Source organism: Carassius auratus, chromosome 8, assembly GCF_003368295.1.
Source record: "Carassius auratus strain Wakin chromosome 8, ASM336829v1, whole genome shotgun sequence".
NCBI classification, from domain to species: Eukaryota; Metazoa; Chordata; class Actinopteri; order Cypriniformes; family Cyprinidae; genus Carassius; species Carassius auratus.
In genome coordinates, this window is record NC_039250.1 from 1,505,782 (window position 1) to 1,532,057 (window position 26,276).

Genomic DNA, 26,276 nt, shown 5'->3' on the forward strand with positions numbered 1-26,276 from the left:
CACGAACCATTGAAATTTCAAAACACTTATGACGTAACGAAGCCTCATTTACTGAAATCATGTGACTTTGGCAGTTTGATATGCTCTGATTTGAACTGAAAGATTAATAAAGCTTTGAAGCTTCATGAAGCAGTGTCATCCATCACGAGATACTGTTGAATAGTCATTATTTAGTTTTTTGGCACACAAAAAGTATTTTCATTGCTTCATTACACTAAGGTTGAACCACTGTAGTCACATAAACTGTTTTAAATATGTTTTTAGTACCTTTCTGGGCATTGGAAAGGGAAATGATCTTGCTAGCAATGTAGGCATCACTGGGCCATCAGGTTTTATAAAAAATATCTTAATGTGTGTTGTGAAGATGAACAAAGGTTTTAAGGGTGTGGAATGACATGAGGGTGAGAAATGACAGAATTTTCACTTTTGGGTGAACTGTTTTAATATGACCATGTTGGTCATGTTTCGGTTATAACGCAGTTTGAATATTTCTTTGTGTCAAGGTCCATGATGGCCATTATGTTCCAAGTAATAAAAAAGAAATCATGCCAAAATTTCATATCCATTTAAAAAAAAATGAAATAATTTTAAAATAAATAAAAATGAGTTCAAAATAATATACTTTTTATGTCATTTTTTTATTTAAATTTGAAAGTGATATATAACATTTTGACCTGTTTTTTTTTTTAGATTTTAAAAATGTTATTTTTTTATATTTTTTTGGTGAATTAAGTTATGCATTATATAACACTTTATGCAGTTAAAGTTAAGTCAGCAATAGGGAAAATATATTGTATGCTATCATTTTACATACTTTAAATATAGCAAATACACATATGCTTTTTTTCAAAGAATTGCTTTGCACAGTAAACTACTTGAAAGTGTGCATTTGCTATTTAAATAATTGTTAAATGCCATATACAATGTATTAAAAATGCAGTATATAATATATTTTTTTGTAAAAATGCAGTATACAAAATATAAAAAAATTACTGTAAATTTTACAGTAAAATACTGGCAGCAGGGTTGCCAGCCAGTTACTGTAAATTTTACAGTAGTCTTACTGTAATTTAATTTACAGAATTTTACTGTAATTGAGAATACAGGAAAAATCTGTAAATTAAATTACAGTACGACTACTGTAAAATTTACAGTACCTGGCTGGCAACCCTGCTGCCAGTATTTTACTGTAAAATTTACAGTAATTTTTTAACCGTGTACTCCTATTAAAATAACCCTTCCCAGATGATTTGGTTTATGCTTCTGCTTTTTCTGAGCATTGCCATAAATCAAAAACAGCCCTTCTGAGATGCCACAATGTGTTTACACTCTTAAAAATAAAGGTGCTTTAAAAGGTTCTTCACAGCGATGCCATAGAAGAAACAATTTCTTTAAAGAAGCATCTCTTTCTTACCTTTGTATAATCTGAAGAACCTTCTTTCGCCACAAAGAAGCTTTTGTGAAACAGAAATGTTTCTTCAGATGTTAAAGGTTCTTTATGGAACCATTTAGACAAAAAGATTCTTCTATGGCATCGTGAAGCACATTTATTTTTAAGAGTGTAGAATATTAGTGCTGTTTGCTAAGATAAGCATCATGATTACTTTTGCCCAAAATCAGGGCTGTGGGTTTGAACAATCCCTTGAGTAATAACTTCAGGGAGTAATTGGCCCAGCATCTCTTGTGCAGCACACATAAATGACTCCTCAAATAGTGTGGACTACTGAGAAGTATGTTACATTTCCAGACTTAGTTGTGATTTTCAGACAATAAAGTAGGCTAACAATAAAATAAAACAGCAGGGACATATCTATCGACCGCAATATCAAAGAGACTTACAGATGGACTTTTTTAACTAAATAATCACCTAGCAATAAACCAGAGGACCTTAGCAACCACAGGATTTCTAAGCAACTCATATTGCCCCTTTGGGGCAATGCATTCTGGGATTGTCTTGGTGAGAAAAAAAAATTTGTTTAAATATGGTACTAAAACTAAATTACAGCTGTTTAGGTGCAGCAGTCTTTGTGATCATCTAAAGACAAAGAAAGTTAAATTATTACTACTTTATACAGTTGTACTGTAAAATAAAAAAAAGTTTTTAATTATAATATAATTATTTTATTCAAAATAAATTTTTTGTTATTTAGATTATAAAAGTAATAGTAAACGAATGAAACAGCATATTAATTATTATTAGTAAAAAGTATATTTATTATTATTATTTTATTATTATCATTAACAATTATATTTTACAAAATAATAGTAAAATGACAATATTCATATTAATGGACATTTTAATTTCTTTACTTTTAAACATCGAACCATAGAGCTTTTATTTTGGCATAAGACCAAGATTTTTGCTAAAAACTAATTTACTATTCTCATTACATATTTAGGAAGAAGGTTAGTGTCTCAAAAAAAAAATCCATATAAACTTGGAAAACTCTCATTAAAATTATAATTGGATATAGTCATAACTGTAACTGTAATCTCGCAGGATGAATGTTTCCGGAACATCCCCATCATCTCATTGTTTGTCTACTTTAACTGGCACACATGCAGAAGCCAAAACATTAAAAGTAAACACAGTTCTTATTTCTGTTCTCATCACGTTTCTCATACTTGATCGATACAACATGACACATTTCCATTAAACTGTTAATAGCCCATCAGTCACTAGGGGAATGTGTCCAGTGCTGGAATGTCATAGCAACCACCATAACATTCTCACATTCTCATGGTGAAGCTCAATCAGAACGATTCCCAAAACACTTATAATGCAGTGTGTTTTATTGGATATTTCCATATTGGAATCACATGTTTTTTTTTTTTGTTGTTGTTGTTTTTTTTTTCATCTGAGAAACAAACACAATAACAGAAGTGCCACTTGTTATAAGGCATTTAAGCAACATAAGTTGTTCATTTTTAGGCCATCATCACATATTCATTGCTATGGTCAAGTATCAGTACCACATGGAAATTTGTGCAGTTCCCAAAGAACACAAATTATGGGAAGGGTGATGGTTGGTCCCACGGTGAAACACATGGAAAACTCTCTCTGACATTCATGTGGAATCTTTTTTTTAAAACGGAAAATAAGAAGACCATGCAGGAATATCAGAAAGATACAATTACGATTGTTTCCCAGTTCAATATACAGTTTCTGTGCGTCGTCACAATCAGTCTTCAGGTGAAATGGACTCCTGAATCATACTCAAACATCTACTACAGTGCAATTTCTGAGCATTAAACAAACAAGATATGAACAGGTGAACGACAGTCAAAAATATAATATTAATTTCTTTTTATATATATTTAGAAACACTCATTAGACATGTTAAAACTGCTGTTGATAAAAAAAAATGCTGGTATATTATCACAAACCCATGCAGAATGATGATGCCCACCATAATTTCCAAACAAACGTCCTGGACATCCTCCTTTTAAAGGAATAGTTCACTCAAAAATCATATTTCCGTCATTATTTGTTCACACTCATGTCATTCCAAACCTAAAAACATAAAACAATAAGAGGTCATAGCAACCGAGTTTGTTTTTCCTCCTCAAGTATAAGCTGCATATTCTCCTATATCATACTTTATATTATCAGCCATAAATGCCTGGTGTATCAAAACACAAATTCAAACCTACTTTATTTATCTATACTTTATATTTGAAAAAAAAAAGATTTCTCCTACTCTTATTTGCTATCTCATTCTTTACAGGGTTAAAGTTAATACCCTTCCATCTATCGAAGCTGTGAAATCCTATTTGCATTTCAGTTCACCGACTGTCATTCCACGGATTTGGAAAGACACGAGAGTGAGTAAATAAAGACAGAGTTTTCATGCAAAGCTGAACCATGCTTCCTTTATTAAGCATCGTCAGTGTCGCAGCAGCTTTCCATGTTCCCATCGCTGATCGTTCAATCAAAAGCTCTCTTTTCTTCATCAGTTTGTGTTCTCCAGTCTGAGGCTCTGTCAAGTGGCATCACAGCCCGCATGAGTGGAGTGATTTCCCCAGCATGCTCATTCACACGGCGTCCCCGTCCTCACACAGCGAGAGCTGATGGATTTTGATGACGGGAAGCGAGTTGTGCGTGGGCGGCTCGGGCGGTGGAGAATCCAATCTCACGCAGCAGCATGTCCTCAGCAGGTTCTTACCACACATCCCAGCCACTTTGGCTCCCACGCTCACCCCAGCACTGACCCCGGTCGTCCCCGCTGACGACGTCCTGGAAGGGGCTTGCCATTCCCGGCCGTCCCGGGAGGACGGGCTGCGGGACAGAACAATGGAGGAGGATGGGCTCAGGTGGGACGGGTTGTCGCGGCTTGTCAGGCCGAGGATCTGGGACTGGCCGTGCCGGGGACTGTGGCTCTGGTAGAGAGCGTGGGACGGCGTAGATCTCGTGCGGAGGCAGCGGGCGCCCAACACGCTCAGGAAGGCTTTCTTAAACTCCTGACTGGAGCAGGGGTAGATGATGGGGTTGATGCAGCTGTTGAAGTATCCCAGCCAAAACGTGATCTTGAAGACGGTGTCCGAGGGTCTGTATGTCGGGAAGATGGAACCTAGATGTAGAAAAAGACAGATTATTTGAGAGATTACTCAAATATTAATCACACACAAACACATTAATAATATGTTTGTGTGTGTGTGTGTGTGGGCACATAAAATTGCAGCATATTTTAAGTTAAATTGTGGTTTTTGTATACACAATTTAACTTAATGTGTTCTGATTTTTTCCATATTTTTTAAATTCTATATTATATATTAACTATTTTTTTTTAATTAACAAAGTTATATTTTACATTATTTTATAAATATTTAAATTAGTGCTGTCAAACAATTAATCACATACCACAAAAATTTTGTTTATGTGTGTGTGTACTGTGTATAAATATTGTGTATATAAAAAAACACATACATACATGCATTTATTTCATAAAAATATGTTACGTTTATATATTAAATTTATTTATATATGATATAATATATATGAATATAAACATACATGTACAGTAAATACAGCAATAATAATATATGTTGTATGTGTGTGTCTTTATACATAATAAATACTCAGTACACACAAATATTATGTAAACAAAAACTTTTAATTTGGATGGGATTTATGTTTGACAGCACTAATTTAAATTAACTTTATATTTAAATTTTTATATACAAAGTGATTTAGATTAGAACACATTTTTTTATAAAATTATTTTAAAATCCAAAAAAACATATATAAAAAATAGAAAACTTTTTTTTTTTTTTTTTTACTGTGAAAAAATCTATAAAAATACTGTATAAAACAATATATAAAATGTATTTATTTTTCTTAATATATTGGTTGACCCCTTCACAAAGTATTTTCTACGGAGCCCCTAAAGGAACATGGTAGTGAGTGAAAAAACTGAGGTGGAAAAAAATATCTTTAATTCTTTCACAAAATATTTGCATTCTTTCACAACATTTTTGCATTCTCTCGCAAAACCAATTGAGTTCAGACAATCACTTCCTGTTTACTTTACAGCTTGCAGTGTACAGCAGTGTGCTCATACAGCCCCATACGTCCACAATGGAGCAGTTCATAAAGTTTTATTTTGAATTTGGACTCAAGTAGACCTATTAAGAAATACAGTCAGTGCTTGTTTAAAGGCACTGTTTTGGGTCAATGTTTTAAAACAGTGACATTGGAGGACCAAATTTGATTATAATTTCTGTTTATACTAAAAGCATTATTAATATTAAAAACATTATTAATAATGCTACTAAAGCAGAATGAACACAAAGTGCTAAACATTAAGCTTCTCCCCCACAGTAATGCTTAAGGTAGGCTAATGGATGAAGATGGTGATTTAAAAAGACCAAATCTGTTTAGCAAAAAATATATGCACAAGCAGATGAGCCCAGAATATGTGCAGAACACACAGTTTCTCACCGTAGACAAAACATTGCTTAATTGATTGACGCTTTGCTTTCCTTTCCTGTGCATAGTGTATATTTGTAGTAAAATATACAATTTGGGCTTTTTTGTCACTGTTATATTAAGCCAAGTTAAGTGCAATTTTCTATGGAAAAGATATGCTTATTGTGCAATTCAGCTCATATTTTGGGCTCATCTGTTTGCATGTACACTGAAGCCTATTTTTAATACGTTCTATAGAATATTTGGTCTTTTCATCATCTTCTTTAAGAGTTTTATGAACCACTGCAAGCTGTAATGTAACCAGGAAGTGTTTGCAAAAAAAAAAGTACAAATATTTTTTCCTCCCACCCCAATTTTTTTTTACACCACCATGTCTTTTTATGGTCTCCGTAATTTCCTCTCATACTGCACACACAAATAGTTTTTACTTTTTTTTTTATAAACAATTAATTTTAAAGTTAGTGAGATCACATTTGCAACCTATTTTACTTCTATAATCAGTCGGTAATGAAACTAAATATTTATCAATGTTTGAGAAAAATTGAAAATTGTGTGAATAATGTGCACTGAAGAATCATTCACAGTAAAATCTAAATGTTGCATTTGAAAACAAATAGGACTGGTATCAATATCAAATCAATAAACCGATTATAGCTAAAAATCTGTTTACATGAGATTATTGGAAATTTTATCCTGCAGTTCTGAAATGAGTTGTAAAATGACATGCACACAAAAAATAACCTCATAAAAGCAGATGAGTTTCATGCAAAATGAAAATAAAAGTTTCAGGTGTTTTTATTAAGATACACATAAAAATCAACAAGTCCAGGCTTTTGGGATTTCAAGATTTCATTCTCTCTGTGAAACGATTGAAGACTCATCTCTGTCATGCAGTGGGGATAATTAATGGGACCTGAAATTAATAGATAAGGAGCAGAAAATGAGAAAGGTTATGTCTGGAAAAAAGAAAAACGTGTGAATGTTTCTGAAAGCATTGTTCTCGCCGCTGCCTCGGTGTGACAGGACGGATAACTACGTCATGCATCACAATGCCGGCCAAGTCTTTTTATAGCATCTGATCTGATCTCACGCTGGCACGCTCCTCCGTTAATCATGTTTAATAGTTTTATTCAAATTGCCGTCATAAATCCGGCTCAATATGATCAGAGAAGGACCTTTCAGTGGAAGGGAATTGTTCAGTGTTATAAAGGACACAGGCACAGAAAGCCACATCGATATATTTAACAGTTCACACACCCACTGGTTTTTTTACGCTGGTAGTACCATTAAAATCATTCAAGTGTCCAGCAAAACCACCTGGCCTTGAGACGCAGCACCTGTCATCAGAACACAAAGCTGGGTTCGCCGTAACACACTTTAAGAGTGAGTCTAGACCTAGGGGCTTTTACACTCAAAGATGAACAGTCTCTAAACGCCACACTTTTTTTATTTTTCATTCAAAAATGGGACCAATGAGGACCATTAACATTTTTGGCTTTGTGACATTGTTTTAATTTCACATTTTGTACCACAAATTGTCATCATGACTGTAATACAAAACAGAAATATTTTACATGTATCTGTTTTGTACGTTTAATTTCATTCATTAATTCATTCATTTATTCATTCAAAAAAATCCACATTTTAACTATACAGTTTCTCATCATAACACATTGTGACTATATACAATAATAATACAAAATATTATTATTTTTATTTATTTATATGTAAAATTATTTGCAATTTTATATATATATATATATATATATATATATATATATATGTATGTATGTATGTATATGTGTGTATATATATATATATATATATATATATATATATATATATATATATATATATATATATATATATATATATATATATATATATATATATATATAAATCACTTTCTTCATTTTTATTTTGGTGTGAAATATAACCTAGAAATTCCTTTTGTTTTAGACAATATTTTTAATGACAATTACACAGATTTTTACCAGAAATTGTTTTCATATTAATTACACATAGTATTAATCATATTAATTAATCCATTAGTAATTAATTACATAGTAACATAGTAATAAAATTATTTAAAAATTTATTTGTCTGTCAAATTTATTTTGAATTTATTTTTAAAAAAAATATAAAAAAAAATATTTGTTTAAAATCAATTTATTTTGATTTTGGAGTAAACTATAACCTTGAAACAATTTATTTTGACATTATTTAAATTACAATGATTAAACACATTTTTAGCCAAAAAATTTAATCAAAGTAATCAATCATGACTAATGCCAAAATAATTATAACAATAGTTACATTTAATTTTCAGTACTGATATGAATGTACAATGTATTAATTTACATATTTGTTTGTATCAATTTCTTTACTTGCATCCTTGGAAATGCTTTATTTTTACATTATTTTCATGACAATTAAACACTAGCTATATAATAATAATGGTCCTAAATAAAGTTTATATTAATAGAAAATCACAATATTCTGGAATGATTTCTAATCTGGACATCTTCTTGACTAGTCTTCATTCATCCAGCTTCTGATGTTAATCTTCTAATGTATAAAGAGAGAACAATATAAAAATGGAAACATTAAATGACTCATGTTCCACTGTATCCCGAATGATGTGTGCAGAAATATAAATTGTGGATCCAATGCAATAATGCATTAAATTGAAAGAAGTCAAAATGAAAAACAAAAGCAATTTCATCCAAGCCCATAATGATAATGACTGTGCATATGTATAACAGTGTCTTTGACCACCGGATCTTCTCTTAGTCATCATGAATGAGGGCCGCTGAGCATATCTGATGTCGTCATAAATTAGCCTACTGCAAACACAAAAAGACCTCTGACACAGTCCTATGATAAGCTTAGTACAAAAAGTGACCAGGATGTTCTCAGGAAACTGATATCAGCCCCGAAGGACCACTATATACATTTGGAACCACAAAAGAAGGACCTAATATTCAGATTATTCAGTGGTTTTTAACTGGTTTTTCAATGGCCAATTTTTAAACTATTATCTCCAATCCTAAATATGTGATTTCATACCAATAGCTATCAGGGGCGTCGGACTGGGGGGGTAAAGGCTACCGAGTACCCAGGGCCCGAGGCAGGGGCAGGGGGCTTAGAAGTCAGTTTTCTATATATACATATACATCCACTAACATTTGTATAGCATTTATGTACAAATAAAAAGTTCCTGTGCAAAACTAAACTTGTAGTTAGGCACTGGTTTGGTAAAAAAAAGTCGTGTTCATGCTGTGCAGGGCCCCACCACCCCTCTTGAATCAATGTAAATGGTACGACCCGCTGATCAGGTGCTTCTGCTGCGGACCTGCAGTGAATTAGTTAATGAGACAGGAGCTGGAGTTAGCCGTGATACGAACTAGGAAGACAGGGGAAGAGTCATGTCTTTCCTTAAGAAAAGGAAATCAGGGGCTCAAAAAAGAAAGGAAAAGAAGATTAAAGAGAGAAAGGCAAATGAGGGCAAGCAGTTGCTCACTCAGTTTTGAAAAGAAAGGTGAGCTCCAAATACATCATCGAGCATTGACATTGTTTTAACATAAATATCTACTCTTGGAGTTCTGCCCAGAGTCAGAAGTTTACATGAAAACACTGTATATTTCCCTCAATTGTCGAAATCTAAAACACCCGCGAAAACACAGACCGTTAGCGCCTATTTTACCGCATTGTTATGCAAATTAGCCCGCGCACGCTCTTATACATTAAGTTAAGTTTAATGCACATCTTAATGATTGAAAATGACTTATTTTAAAACGTAATTAACTTGTACTTAACCTACACTTTTAAAAAGGTATTGTGACAATAAATTATATTTTAGCAACCATTTGAAGCCATATATTTCAGTTTCAGACCCTGCAGCAGCAGGCCCCTCATCATGGCCAGGTGAAAGCAGTGACAGTGAGGTGGATGTGACCGTGAAACAAGGTGAGCTTTTAGCGGAATTGCCTGTTTTAACACTTAGTAATTAGTAATTAAGTGTTAAGAGGAAATAAGCAAAATGGGTACATTGTTATTGTACACATTTAAACTTTAAACCCAAAAATGAAAATTCTGTCATCATTTACTCTCCCTCAAGTTGTTCCAAAGCTGTATGATTTCCTTTCTCCTGCTAAACACAAAAGAAGATATTTTAAAGAAGGTAAGTAGTAATTAAACAGTTGCTGGTCCCCATTGACTTTTTTTCAGTTGCTGGTCCCCATAGTATTTTTTTTCCTACTATGGAAGTCAATGTGGTCCATCAGTCATTTGGTTAACGACTTTTTTCAAAATATCCCACCCACTGGTATCACTATGGTATTTAGTACGGGGGCCCAACAAGATGGTTTGTACCCAGGGCCCAAAATTGGGTGCTATGCCCCTGATAGCTATTATTTCTCACTGTTTTTATTATTATTATTATTATTATTAGATCGCTAAAAACTATGATTATCACTCCTGTAAGTCTAGAAAAGAGTTGTTAAAGTTCACTAAAACTAAAACCATAAAAAAGCTATTTTTGTTTCTTGAAATCAAATAAATGCTAAATAAAAGAAAATATAAAAGCATCTGAGTTTATGATCATACACCCTCAAGTATGCTAAATATGAAATATATAATAAAAAAAAATCTTAAAAAATGTCATTTTCTATCATGTTATCATATACTAACATCTTGTTAATATTTTGATAAAATTTTTATTTTCATTATAATTTTTAAAGTTTTTGTGATTTTGACGAGTGCTTTTGTCATTTTTATTCGCTTTTGTTTTAACGTCTGTACATTTAAGTTTAAGTTTATTTACCTTATTTACTTTATTTTAGTACTTAGAATTTGCAAAAATTTGATGTTAATGTTAAATTTATTTCAATTCATGAAATGAGTTAATGATAAGCATAAAATAAACTTGAAAATAAAATAAGCAATTTTATAAAATAAAAAAGGGCCAATATTCCTATAACACGTACTTAAAAATAATTGTAGTATTTTAAAACTGCACAACTTTGGCATTACTTTAGTTAAATCCATCAAATAATGTTCATTTTATCGGTGTAAGGCAAAGGGACACAGATTCTTAATGTTTGAGAAGCTCTCTAAAACTAAAAACATTTGTCTGAGCTTTTCTTAATGCCAAGCCTGCTGCACTTTAATATTAGCTCTAATGTAATATTACCCACAGCAGATACTGATGCCCATTGTTTATTAAAGCCTTATGGATCCCTACTGCATTTTACTCTATTTACTCATCCAGTCTACAAACGCTTCCAGAAATACAGGATGACTGAGCTCGTTTTCAATTTCATTTCTTTCAGCCTGAGCTGTTTGGTACCTCCTTCCTCATTTCCCATGGTTCCTTGTCTGAGTAAATGATCAGAGAAAAGAGAGAGTTTATGCCACGTGAGAATTTCAGACATGAATTCAATGCTAAAAGGGCTCGTGTATACATTCAAGTATGACTGTGTTCTCCTTCAAATACATGCAGTGGTTCAGTCATGCAGTTCATGCCTGCTTGACGCAGGTTTGCCAGGAAACTCATGACACACAGGGCTCACATCGCATGAAATATAAGCGAATCGGCTTTAGGTGACAGCAAATGTCCTAAACCGCTACTGGCCCACCAAAACTAACACATTCAGACATAAACTTCACTAATTCATAGTAAGAACAATTTCTGCCAGACTACCAAAGCAGCAGTTAATGTAAAAAGAAAATGTATATTTAGTCATAAGTATATTTTATCAGAAGTGACTTACAATTGAGGACAATAGAAGCAATCAAAATCAACAAAAGAGCAATAGGCCTAATATGCATGTGCTATGCTTTCTTTGTAATTCATTGTAGAACTCATTGATTTTTTTTTTTTTTTTTTTCAGTGCTTCGGAATATTTTTTTATTTAAACGTATTTGCGGTGTAAAAACTGATGTTACTATTTAACAAGAAATTTGACAAGAAAATACTATTTCTACAAAAAAATGTCGTGTTTAATTCCTTACCATTTCTTTGTAATTTATTGTAAAAAATCGTATTTGACATTTCTGGGTGAAAATTGTTTCTACATAAATTTTTTTTGTATTTATTTATTTACTCAAATTGAACTTTTTTACAAGACATTGTACTAGAAAACACTATTTTTATTTAAAAATGTCATTCTACGTGTTACTTGCCATTTCTTTGTCATTTATTGGAAAACTAGTTATTTCTGTAAATTGTTTCAACACCAAATTTGTTTTCAGTGATGCATTAAAAAATACACTATTTTGTCACAATCATTTAAAATTAAACCTAATTTAATTATTTTAAATACTTTAAATGCTACAAGTGAATTTAGGCATCAAAACATAATATTGTGAAGTATACAAAAATAGTACTACTTTTGATTTTTAATTTAAATTGATTTTATTTTGATAAAGATTGCATTTAAATCTTTTTAAACTCATTATTAAACTACTGTTTTAAAAGATTACGATTAAAAAAATTATAAAAATAGAGGAAGCCATAAAAATATAGAGAAATAATAATAATAAATGAATCATTTAAAATTATTTTAAAATAATGAAACAATATGGTGCATATGTATTGTGAAGAACATAATAAAAGGTTGTAAAAAAATGAAATAAAATGTGAGTATTCGCCCTAACAAAAAAAAAAAGCCATGTTGCTATACAATATGTGGTTTCTAGGGGTTTCTCTCTGCTGGTTGCTTAAATATGTGTTTAATTGTCATGTCATTGCTGTTGGTTGCTTATAAAGACCCTTAAACCTTCGAAACAATCTCTAACACCATAATTATACGCTTATTGGTTAACCATGGTGATTTTTTTTGTAAGGATCGCATCTAAAGAACTGTTTTCTTCTGGCTTCATTGGCTGCATTTGGCTTTGTTCCATGTGTGTTTCATTAGGTCACTGTGTTTCTGCAGTACTATGATATTTACTATGAATTTATATTATTATACTTTAATGCAGGGGATGTTCCCAAGAGTCAACCAAGCAGTAAAGTGATTCTCCCTTTACTGCTGCTACTGTACTGAAAGCATCGAGGGAAGATTTAAAAGGATGAATGTCTGTCCGAAGGGCAAAATCTTTATCCTAATACCCATATTTGTTAGCAAAATCCCCTTGATATTATAACAGAACAGCATTTATATGAGGTCGTCCAGCTCCAGATGAAAATAGCATTACTTTACTAGGAAAACTATTAACCAGTTTTTTTTAATTATCACAAACTAAATGGAGACTTCATAATGAGTGAAGGGTCTCTCAGCTTTACAGTTAGATGTCATACATGCAAAAAATATATTTGGATCGCCCGGCGTAACATTAAACGAACAACTTTCCTATTGAAAGCAGTGTTTTAGATTTCACTGTGTGCTGTGTTTTGTCTCAAACTGAGTCATACTGATAAGGTCACTGAATCCCCTGAGCTTTATTAAACACTCTATTATATGCAATTTAATGCCTGTTAATTAGCAAGTGACTCAATATCGTGCAAATCGTGTTTCGTGTTTCTCATTTTCATGTCATTTTGAGTAAACAGGCTCCCCAGGTTTTACCGCAGATTCATAAGACTGTGCTATTTGTTTGCACTGGCTTTCCAAAAATACAGTTTACTGGATTCCTTCTCTTTTTGAAACCGAATAGACTCTATTATGTGGTTTGACTCGGACTGACCTTGAACCGAAAGGTCTCACTAGAGCCCTACTGCAGGGGTGGGAAATATAATAACAGCTAAAATTCATATCTGGGGAACCCGAGAAGCTCTGCTGTGCATTAAGGGAATTACAGATTGTTCTGACTCTCTGTGAAATTCATTTCTGAAGCCAAACATATTGCGTAAACACCCGTGACCCTGTTTTCTGAGTGAACGCTCTAAACGAAGGTTTAAACAAACATCCTTTAAACCATTGGCACAACAAACACTTCTGCTGCACTACAAGATTTGCCTAACCACAAGAGAGTTGATTCTTTCAACCTGTTTACTTGCTAAACTCGCTAAAACACTAACAGCCGAGGCCTGCATGGACTCAAATATTTTACCAATCTTCTTGATTCTCCACATGGCAGCATTTTACCCACTTGAGGTTATTATTTTCCCATTTACTATAATTTGGGAAAATGTGCATGTCTGTTAACCGATTTCTGTCAGACCAGATATTTCACACAATGCAAAGAGCATTTCATCTCAAAGTCAACTAGAACTCTTTAAATGATTTTCAGTCTTCTAATCATTTAAACCACATTGACCACTGACAAAGTCCTTTTTGAGGTAAGCAGGTTCACTTGGTGGAAATGAAGTACTCAGTACAATTCCTATTGATCTGAATGGGTAAAGGTCGACATCGCCTTAACTTTGCCAAGTTTACACTTGCAAAATCATGAAAACAGTCAGATATGGCATCATTTTTGTTTTGTAGCTTGCAGTAAATCACACTAAATCACTTTTTTCCTGTTAATCCAAGATAATTCAAACACGTTATAGAAAGAAAAAAAACAATCAATGCTTTTGACAAACAGGTGAATGGCTCATCTAGGGGTCATAACTGTCTATTAAATATGTAAAAAAAAAAATACTCTTCATCGTTATACATATATCTTAAAACATAAATACTTAAGCTTTTTCCATTGGTGTTACCAATGTTAAAAACATGTTTAAAGGGGTCACATGATATTACTAAAGAGTACGTTATTTTATGCATTTGGTGTAATGCTATGTGTTTACATGGTTTAAGGTAAAAAAAAAAAAAAACATTATTTTCCACACTCTTTGCATTATTGTTGCTCCTCTCTGCCCCGTCTTTCTGAAATGCATTGATTCATACAAAGCTCATCTTTCTGAAAAGCGAGGTGTGCTCTGATTGGCCAGCTAACCAGTGCGCTGTGATTGGTCGAGTACCTCAAGCGTGTGACCATATTTGGAATATCAGCTTGCATGGCGGCGGCAACAATACTACAATGAGAATAAAAGTTATGCATTCTTTCTTTGTGTGAACATTTAGGCGGTGTTATGCAAATCTTCCAACACAGTGACATAGACATGTTGGGGGGGTATTTAAATGTGGAATTTTATGAAGGCATGCATGAGGCTTAACTTTTAGAAAGAATATCTCTTTGGGTTTCAGACTTTAATCTTTGTGACTTTATGGATCTTATACTGTATATGCACGAAACGTTTGTAACACTCCAAAGACAAAGGAAATTTGATGTGACACTGAATTTTCATGACCAAAAAAAAGATTAAAAAAGAAAAGTCTTTTTCAAATAAATAAATCTGAGAATGAACCAAAACTGAAAGGCGCAACTCTTTTCTTACAGCCACCGGTTTTCTCTTAATATATTTTTTCTACTTGTGTGCCTGTTGTGTCAAATATATTAAATAATTACTAATGCATTTTTTGGCTTAGATTTGGCTGACAAAGGTATCTTCAATTTCACAATCTGGTATTTGCTTATAATCAAATGTAAAAAGTGAGTCACTTGCCGATTGGAAGAACCAGGAAAAACGGAAGCCAACAAAGGACGAAGCATCCAACCACAATGCCCAGGGTCTTAGCGGCCTTCTTCTCTCGGGAGAACTTGAGCAGACGCAACGCGAAGTGTGTCCGGTTGCGCAAGGCCTCGTCTTCGGACACTGTCGTGTTCCCACGGTGTATCCGCAAAGTTACAGCCTCGGTGGTGTGATCCGACTTTTCCGTTTTCTGTCCGCTAATCAGACCTCGGGTCTCCCTCCTCGCAACCACGTACACGCGGCAATACATTGACAGAATCACCACTAGAGGGAGATAGAAGGACCCTAACGCAGAGAAAATGGCATAGCCGGGTTCTTCGGTTATCTTGCATATGGATTCATCCTCCGGTGCCGGTTCCTTCCATCCAAAAAGAGGTCCAATTGAGATGGTAATAGACAGAGCCCACAAAACAACGAGGGCAAGCAATGCCCGTCGCTCCGTTACGATGGATGGATATTGCAGAGGATAACTAACGCCGATATATCGGTCCACTGAAATCACACATAAGCTCATGATTGACGCAGTACAGCACAAGACGTCCATTGCCGCCCAAACGTCACAAAACGGGCGTCCGAAAATCCAACGACCCAACATTTCAAAGACCGTAGAAAATGGAAGAACCGTAGAGCTCAGCAAAAGGTCCGCAACCGCCAAGTTCACAATAAAGTAATGAGTAACTGTGCGTAGATTGCGATGGCAAGCCACCGAGAGGATGACCAGGATGTTGCCCAGAACGCCAAAAATGATGAAGATCGCCAACACCATTCCCAGAACAACAGCCTTCATGACGTTCAGCTCCGGGATGAGAACCTGGCTGCAGTTGGTACAGTTTTCGAGGAACGACTCCGGGGTCATGTTGCCTTTGAGGGGAATCATCTGTTAAAGATGTCCAGGCATTTAATAAAGGTATGATAATGGGGAGTCAGTTCGATTTGCACCTTAATATTGGACTCTCTCCAAGAAAACAATGAAAACGGAACTACTGCATTGGCAGTGGTACAAGAACATTGGGGCATTTCCAGCATTGCAATGAGGGAACGTGATGAAATTTAACCTGTTGTGTCTCACTTCTCCTAGATGAGCTTTTAGTGATGTATGTTTTTGGAAAATAGCTGTGGGTGAAGGAATAAACAAGAGGAACTAAACATATTATGCTACGGAGAATGTCAGATTCTTTTATCATAAAGTCATAAATTCAAGAGTTGTTTTGACATGTTCATAACCATGTGCAGCTGCAAAATCATACAGAACAATGAGAATGACACAAAGGCCTTGTTGCAATCTGTGTGATCTATTAAGGTACTGAAGAGGTTTGTCTGTAGTTTCCAGGCATTAGGTTTGATGCATGAGCAATCTGTTTTAGATATGCATCAATGCATTGACATGCGAAGATGTCAAAGTGTTCATCTCTCTTTTCACATTCATAAAGCACTGTTAATGTGTTTGTGCACTTTTCAAAACAAGAGCTTCCCGTCTTTTTTGTGTGCATCTGCAGTGGTTGGAAACAGTCCACATGGTGCTGACGGTTACTCCAGTATCGGATTCGCATTGAAAGTCTGCATGGCGTTGGCTGATGTCACTGAGGTTGTAAAGCGGATAACAAGGACAAAGCTAAAAGCACTTTGGCATATGCTGAGGAGATATTTTTGGCTGAAGAGCAGTTCTCAGTGCGTCACAAAATTTTTAGGCGAACGGCTTCAATCAGGAGAGATCTGGTCGTAAAGCAGCCATGCTGGTTTGGTTTGAAGACTGATGAACCCTGAAAACAGACAGAGAAAATGAAGCTTTATCAGTGAAGTGGATTCATTTATCAGACAGGCAACTTTTAAACCAACGCTCATGCATTATAATGAAGTGTGCAATCGTTTGGCATAAAATTATGAGCCAGTTCCAGTGGATAATGATATATAGATTCATTAATTCAAGATTTCTCTCCATGAGGGATCCTCAACAAAACAAATGCTTTTATTTATATATATTTCTCCCGAAGTGATTCATTCGACATGTCAAACACAAAATCAAATGGGAAAACAAAAATGAACAGTTGCTTTCTAATGCGCGCAACTCAAATTTTCACATTTTTCAACTAAATGGATATTAAAATTCTACATTCCAAGACAAATTGTATTGAAAAAGTTGTTAATTAGTGATTATTTAGCCATACTCTAACATGCATAACTTTATTAAAGCTGCAAAGACAGCTTGTTCAGAGGTACTTTTCACATGGTCTTAAAGGTACAGTAACCTAAATCTGGGAGAGACTGGAAAATGGTCATGAAAATTCACATATTAAAGACACGTATTTTTGTAGGCCAACTCAGTTTGTTCCCTCAAAAAAAGGGTACAAAAATTCAAATTGTTTTAATTAATGCAGAATATCAGTTATGCAACAAGTTTATGATTTTTACACATTTTGGTAATCAAGATGATGTTCACTTTCACATTTTGAGACTAATGAGCAAACTATGAATGGGGTATTACTGGTTTATTTTGTTTTGTAGAAACTGTGAAAATATCTGAGCTTGTGTTCACCTCAAATCTTACTGAGGGCATTTAATAAAAAAAACACACTGACTTCATTGAAAGCCAAACATTAACAGCACCTTCAGAACTTGATGACGTGCCATATCACAGATTATTCTGAAAATGTGACAAACTGATGCATAAATAGAAAATAAAATGATTGCACATACATTTGTGCACATTATTTATTTTCATTTGCTGGTATAAAAAAAGCAGAGAGAGTAAAAGGAGAGTAAAACCACCCAAAATAGTCTATAGCAGCCATTTGAAATACCCTAGTTACCAGACAGAAGTACCTTAGCAACTGCAAAGCAGCATCCAGCATAGTTACGCTCTGTCAAGCACTCTTATTTTCTTCAGAACATGTAAAACCCGAGTTCCAGATTGTTTCTGAGCGAAGGAAACCACAGATGCAGAAAACAACCTTTCACAGGGGTTTTAACGAGATTGTGTCCTGTGAGACTCCGGCCGGTTCTGAACGAAGCCAAACAGCAAAGATTTCTTTTTTTTTTGGTAACTCACAGTCGTGAAAAATGCACCCACTGGGCAAAAACACAAGGCTGCTTCAAAAAAAAAAAAAAAAAAATCTGAGAATGTTTTTAATTTTTGGCATTTTCATGCTCTCTAATTTCCACTTTAATCAAGCCAATCCTTGCTGCTTGCCATAAGACACAGAAGAAAGCTTAGTAAGTTAAGAAATCAAATTTAATAGCATTCAAATATTGCATGATTTCAGGCAAATCCCTCAGGTGCACAACAAAATCCCATTTTTTCCTGTGCTTACTGACAGTGATGTATTGGTTTGTTTCTTTTGTGAGATTTCTGGCTTCCTGACCTTTAGAAATTAAAATCTTTTGTTCTGTTCTGTCATTTTTCTACCTTAACCAATGTTCTGCCAAAAGACATGAGCAGAATCAGACAGACAGGATAATTAATCTTTTTTGCCGTCTGTTGCTTCTCTGTTTATAATGATGTCAGAATAAATTCAACTGTGCAAGGCTGTGACAGTGTGTCTGCCCACATACAGGAAACCACTTGATCAAAAACCATACACACGATTCATTTTCACCTGAAAAAAAAAACTGATGATTTTTTTTTCATTACTCTATTATTTTTCTAGATTGGCACTAATTACTTCTAATGAGATCGCCTACCATCCGTTTGTGACTCTATCAATTAACACTGAGATGAGAAATGCATGCAAGCTTAACACTCCTACTCCAACGCTCTCACGTTTCTGACATTAGTAGAAATATTGATCTGATTTCCAGCTTAATGAGGCACAGAGGTGACTCTCGCTGCTGGCTGGACACTACGGAGGTGTTAGGAAACAAAATTACTTCAGCTTCACTCAACCAGCAACTGTGCTTTAGAAAACACAAGCTTTTAGCCTGGTTCTGACACACACTCTCAAAAATAAGTGTTTCCCACCATTTAGAATAACCATTTTGGGTTTCTTAAAGAATCTTATAATGACCAGTTCTAAAATGAACCTTTTGTGCAATGCAATGTTCTTCGTTAATACAAAAACTGTTATTTTTGGATTAAGAAAAATGCATGTGCACATGTGGTCAGGGTTTGGCTTGTGCAACACTTGACTCTTTTTTTTTTTTTTTTTTTTAACACAAAGTATTTGTATTCTAGCATTTATCAAAGCATTGCACTTCAAAACAAACCTTTTAAACATTCTCTTTCTTTTTTAAAACATGATTAGCAATTTTACATTTATTACCCACAACAAAGGCAATGTTTGGGGAACTGATTTATTCCCTTGAATTTATCAATTAAAAAATAACCAGCATTAAAGTCAACAAAAAAACTACATTTACTCAAATGATGAAAAGTTTGGGGTCAGTGCTAGCTTTTTTTAAATCAATCAATACTTGTATTTAGTAAGGATGAAATACCGTGATCAAAAGATACAATAATGTTAGAAGAGATTCATATTTTAAATAAATGCTGTTCTTTTAAACCTTATATTCATCAGAGATTTCTGAGAAAAAAAGTATCGCCATTTCCACAAAAAATATGAAGCAGCTCAACTGTTTTTAACACTGATAATATTCAGAAATGTTCCTTGGGCAGCAAATCAGCATATTATCATGATTTCTGAAGGATCATGTGACAGTGAAGACTGGAGTAATGATGCTGAAAATACAGTTTTGATCACAGAAATATGTTACATTTTACAATATATTCAAAAAGAAAACAGTTTTTTGAAACTGTTATAATATTTCACAATATTTTCCATCAAATAAATGCAGGCTTGGTGAACATCAGATACTTTTGAATGGTAGTGTATAAAATGTATTGGATCTTATCAGTCAAGAGAGCAATATTAGAAATGCATGGTTTATATTACTTCCGGACTATTTGTCATGGTGCACATTTTGGCACATCTCTATATTCAGAAAGTCATATGCTTTGCATTAATATCTGGATTTCACTTGTCTGTGGATGTTATTCTCAAAAATGAATGATTAATATTATTTTCCCAACACACCTGGAGAAACTAAAGTCTTATGACAGTCGGAGAAAGTTATTGCATTTTGATGAAAGACTATATATATATATATATATATATATATAAACAAACATGCACTGATGAACCATGAATAATATGGCCATGGATGTTAAATTTTGGTCAATTTTGATTTCACATTACCTTTAAAAAATAGTTTTTTTTTTATCACAAATCCCCTGTCGCATTATCTCCCTTCTGATGTTTTGTGAGCATCATTCTTTTCCTTCGTCTCCTGTCTGAACGCAACTGCTATTGTATTTCTTCACACAGGCCAAAGAAACTGAATCCCGTTCAAGGTTTGTGAGGCTCAGCGTGATAATACTAGTGCTAGTACGGAGACAGTTCAGTGTGCATTCAGTGCTCTCTCTTTCTCTGCTCTCCCCATCATGACATCAACCAGCGTCTGACCTTTGGGCCTCACCGGCGCATCGAGTGGAACTCCATGCTGATATGCCAGCTGTTCAGAGCCTCAGCTGGCTCGCTTTGAGCTGCTATGATGCATTGCACAGCAGCCCTCCTGCCTGCGCTACACCGTCTGCCCACTGTTGATGACAGTAAGATCAACAGTGAGATGTGCTGCTCTCTCCTGAGCTGCTATCAATGCTCATCATCTTCAGTTTAGTTGAGTTATAAATATCATAGGACTAGTTCACCCAAAAATGTAACTTTTTTTTTTTTATCTCCCCTTCAGACATTTAAAGATGTAGAGGAGTTTGTTTCTTCATCAGATTTGGAGAAATGTAGCATTCTGTCACTTGCTCATCAATGGATGCTCTGCAGTGAATGGGTGCCGTCAAAATGACAGTCCAAACAGCTGATAAAAACATCAAAAGTAATACACATCCCTCCAGTCCATCACTTAACGTCTAGTGAAGTGAAAAGATGTGTGTCTGTAATAATCAAATCCATGTTTTTATTGTCAATCCACTGCTTCTGGCTAAAATATAGATCCAAAATCCATAATATTGTGTTTTCCCCATTGAAAAAAGTAATCCCGTCTGAATCAGGAGAGAAATCTACACAGATCAAACAAGTGAAAAGAATCCAAAACAGCTCTAAAGAAATATGTAGGTGGGTTTTGATGTGACAAACAACAGGAGATGGACTTTTTTTTACTAGAGGAAACGTGATTATGGATTATGGATTTTTGCCAAAGGCTATAGTTTAAAATTAAAACACCTTAAAGATGAATTTGTTTCTTACAAACATGCAGTTTTTTTGTTTCACAAGATGTTAACTGCTGGACTGGAGTGGTGTGGATTACTTGTGGATTATTGAAATGTTTTTATCAACTGTTTGCACTCTCATTCTGACGGCACCCATTCACTGCAGAGCAATCATTTTGCAAAGCTACATTTCTCCAAATCTATTCTGATGAAGAAACAAACACATATACATCTCAGATGGCCTGAGGGTGAGTGTAAAATGTAAGTAAATTTTTATTTTGGTGTGAACTATTCCTTTAAGGAGCGGTGCTCAATCAGATTGACTACACTCGCCTATGGTGAGGGACACAACTGAAGCATTTGTTGTTTTAGTCCTTGAGCACACAATAAATTAAACTGACAGCCAGATGATTTTCACTAACATCAGAAAGAGACCTTGAGCTTTGCCAGACTGGCACCCATATGGTCGTGCACATGAAACGATTCACCAAAACAGCTCATCAACTCCGCGAACAGAAGCAAGCAGTCTTGTGAGAGATATATCTACTTAATATTAGATATTTATATTTAATCATGGGAGAAAGAGCTTTTTCATTCAAAGTCCCCAACTTATGGAATGCACTTCCTTTTAACATCAGAAATGCACCAATCCTGGATCACTTTAAAAAGCTGATTAAGACACATTTATTTATTTATTTTTGTTTCTGTTTTACTGTAGTGCTTTGGGTTATTAAAAAAAAAACCATTACAAATAAAATACTGTATTATTATTAACCATAAGCCTGTATAATACTCTCATAGCAAAAGTGCACACAAAAACTCTGTGATACTACTATATTATCATTTAAAAATATACTGTAAAAAGTGGTAACCTGCAACTATTTTTACCAGCTTCAGTCCATAATTGTTTTTATTAAATTGATGAATTTAGTTTGATTCATTGATGCTAAATCATTTTTAATTTTTTAAACATGTGTATGCATTTTTTTCTACAAAACATTTTTATTTAAAAAATATATTTAATGTATCATTTTATCATTCTTGTTTTATTTAAATGTTTGTATTTTATTTTAAAAGTTTTATCGGTTTATGGAACCATGTAGTACGTAGTATTACAAGTAAATATTTCAGACTTTCTACTTCAAAATATAATGTTTAATACATTGTATTATTTGTGAAAGTGATTAACAATGTGTGACGGATGTTTCAAAGTAAATCTTACTTAATCCTACTTTTTCAGTGTGCATCAAATATCACATTGCAAACCTCGTTGGTTCTTGTTCAGACACAAGACAAAAAGACATTTTTCTCACACAAAGCAGTCATATGACTTATTCAAAAGATATGAATTATAGCAGAGTTCTTTTGCTATCGTTTGGTTACTTTTATTATAATTTTTAAAGGATTTTTTTGATGATTAGTCAGTATTTCTTGTAGACTGATCAATTCCTTAAGGACTTCAGAGGAGTCTCTATTATTCATTAAGAGATTGTGGAGAAATCGGGGCGGGCTGCGGGCGGTCCGACAGTCTCGCTCATCACAGAAACATTCGATCCGCTGGGTTTCAGCTCGGTGGTCCCTCCACAACCTCTAGGCCACACTCTCTCTGACTGAGATTAAATCACAATTATTGGTCTTCTTTGCCTAGTACTTATCACAGCCCTGCAGGGCCACGCAATAACCGGAGCCACAGCGCTCTCCCTGTAATCGCCAGAGCCTCTGCTGAAATTAATGGATACGGTTGCATGCTTTTACATAAAGAGAGGTAAATATTTAGGCTTCACCACTGAAAGGTAATTCAAATTGAAGCTTCCTAATGTACAGACTTCAAAAAGACAGAAATGAGTTCGGTCACTGGCTGCTCGTTGTGACTCAGTGTTTATGTAGCATCAAAGCGTGAGACCTCTGCAGAGGGTGAAGGGGCGCGCAGACAGTCCTCTGTCTCCCCTGACTGAAAGCTCAGGTCCACAGCTCTTCAGGAGAAACAGATGAGACATGCTGAGAGACCCACATTATTATATCCTCTCTGTCATGAGTGAAAGAAAGTGGAGTGATGGAATTTGAATTCGGTCGTAGTCTATGGAAATTTGGCTACTATATCTGAAATCATTAAAAAATGTGCATTTAAGAAATATAATTACAACATATAAGTTATAGAATTATCAATAGATAGATAGATAGCACCTTAAATATTCATGTAAATCTTAATCTAAAATCATCATTCTGCTACCAAAAAAAACAAAACATTATATACTATAGTAAAACAAGATTTGCTATACTAAAATATGACACTTTAATGTAATGTAAAAATGTAATTATAATTTGACTAACCATTTCCCAATTATTCTGAACAGCTTATTATCATAAATGAAAAGTCACAGCATTATTCTTATGCATGTATGTATGTTATATCATCCAGTATATTATATCTTATTATATGTGTATGTGTGTCCTCCTTTTATGCACACCACCATAGTTCCAATTTTCTGATTCAACAGTTTGTTTTTGAGCAGAGGCAATCGAAAGAAAAAAAAATCTCCATTATAATCAAACTATTTTTGCTCCAGTCAATACAAGACGACAAGGGTAACCTTTTCATGTTGCCCATCATGCATAAATCATTGTGACAGCTGGGAGAGGATGCAGAAATCTCTGGAACACACAACTGATCAATGCATTACATCAGTATGCACCAAGACAAGCCACTAGACACACGAACACATTTTAAAGACCGTGAACTGAACGCAGCAGCACGTATGTGAAGTTATCAGAAGCGACCTGTAGACTCACTCCAGCGCGCATCACACCAAGTTTGCAAACGGAAAAACAATAGGCTATTTCTAATGTAGCCTATTATGCATAATGATTGCATGCTCATCGTAGTCTAGCAGTTGTGCGACTGACTGCACACTCACCTCAGCAGCGTGTCAGTGAACGCGAGAACGCGATCCGGAGGAGTTTGGGTAGATGGACGCGCAGCGCGTCTCCGGTTCATCGCTTCAGTCGCTCCTGTCATCGCTGTGGAAACGACAGAACTCAAGTTCAGCGAGTCAAATGCAGTTCTGTGTTTCCACACGCACATTTGAGCGGAAGGGTCCTCGGGACATCAGTATTTCTCAGAGGAGGTGACAGTGAGTGAGTCATGGCGCCCCGCGCTGCGCCGCCTTCTTTCCGCACTAACTTTGGTGCCGCCGCGCTCTGGGCTCACAGATGTGGACGTGGCCATTGGCCAGCGATGGTACATCACCTCAAAGAAGAGTGAATCAGCTGCTGACGCGTTTTCTGGTTAAAATAGCATCTAACGTCTGGTGAAAATAGACATGAGATGGATGGGTGGTTACCCAAACTCCGCGATGTGAACTGAACTGTGATCCTAAACGAGAAACTTGCTAATGCTCGAGTCATATTTAACCCCAAAATCTAAAATAAATTATACTTCATTACAGTTCATGAAGATTTGGAGATGTGCCTAGTTCACACAAAAATGAACACATAATCATCCTCAGACCATGCGAAATGTAGATGAGTTTGTGTCTTTATCAGAACAGATTTAAAGAAATTAGTATTGCATCACTTGCTCATCAACAGATGCTTTGCAGTGAATGGGTGCCGTCAGAATGAGTGTCCAAACAGCTGATAAAAAAATCACAATTAATCCACATTTTGGACTGTTTTGGTTTTTAAACGGTGCTTGATCTGTGCATATTTCTCTCCGGATTCTGACCAGATCACATTTTTATTGGAGAAAGCAATATTATGGATTAAGGATTTTAATTTTGGGGTGAACTATTTCTTTAAATTGTCCTTAAAATAGGCTTTTCTCTATGCAAAATATAGAGTGAATTATAGCCCAGACACATTTTGCACATTTATTCACCCCTGTGTCATTCCAAACCATCTTCATTTCTTCTGGGAACATAAAAGCACACATTTTGTAGACTGTCCTTGTCCTGTCCATAAAACAAATGCTGAGTCATGCTGCCAAACTCACAAAATACCAAACAAATTTCAAAACTGGTCCATGACTGAAAAATCGATTTCCCTTTCCAGTAACTCAAACTCAAATCTGATTGGCACCTGTTCAAAACATTCAAATGGGTTGGACATCATGATGATCATTTGAGACATATACACAGTATGAGAATGTGAGGTGAAAACATAACTACATGGCTGTTATTACACTATAACATCAGGTTATACAGGAACTGATTCTATCTCTATCAAGAAAACATACAAAACAGATAATAAAACCAGGAAAAAACATACAAGTAACATTTGGTTCAGTCTGATGCCCATATAAGAGTTATGTATCTGTATTGTAGGTGATGCAATCATGAAATGCAGTTAAATGGCTAATTAGGGTGCAAGAAACCTACAAACGTCCAACAAAACTCACCTGTGAGAGTATTCATTTCTCAGTTATGTTGAGCTTTTCCTAACACAAATCGCTCCACATCAGCTTGGCAAAGTCTTACAAAAGCCCAGTGAGGAAACTAAAGGCTTTTGTGTGTATGTTTAGAAACCAGCACAAAGTGCCTGCGTGACTGGCATAGTTAAATGAATTCTAACAAACACAGAGACAAACATTTTACATTTAAATATCAATG

General features: G+C 34.7%; 1 protein-coding gene across 1 annotated transcript; it reads right to left on the reverse strand.

The window, feature by feature from the left end:
- Window positions 1–2,418: 2,418 nt before the first annotated feature.
- LOC113106926 (alpha-1A adrenergic receptor) lies at window positions 2,419–24,938 on the reverse strand. Its single transcript, XM_026268970.1, has 3 exons — window positions 24,585–24,938; window positions 15,429–17,215; window positions 2,419–4,571 (listed from the first exon to the last, which is right to left on the reverse strand). Exons 2-3 carry the CDS (start codon window positions 16,330–16,332, stop codon window positions 4,036–4,038), a joined length of 1,440 nt encoding a protein of 479 aa, XP_026124755.1. The 5' UTR covers window positions 16,333–17,215; window positions 24,585–24,938; the 3' UTR covers window positions 2,419–4,035.
- Window positions 24,939–26,276: the final 1,338 nt, after the last annotated feature.

What these genes read in the sequence shown, in the direction of transcription:
- LOC113106926 (XM_026268970.1), bottom strand. Translation starts at nt 16,332, where the DNA reads ATGATTCCCCTCAAAGGCAACATGACCCCGGAGTCGTTCCTCGAAAAC. An exon ending in TTTCCTGGTTCTTCCAATCG is followed by an intron (nt 4,572 to 15,428) that starts GCAAGTGACTCA and finishes TTCTACATCTAG; the next exon opens with GTTCCATCTTCCCGACATAC.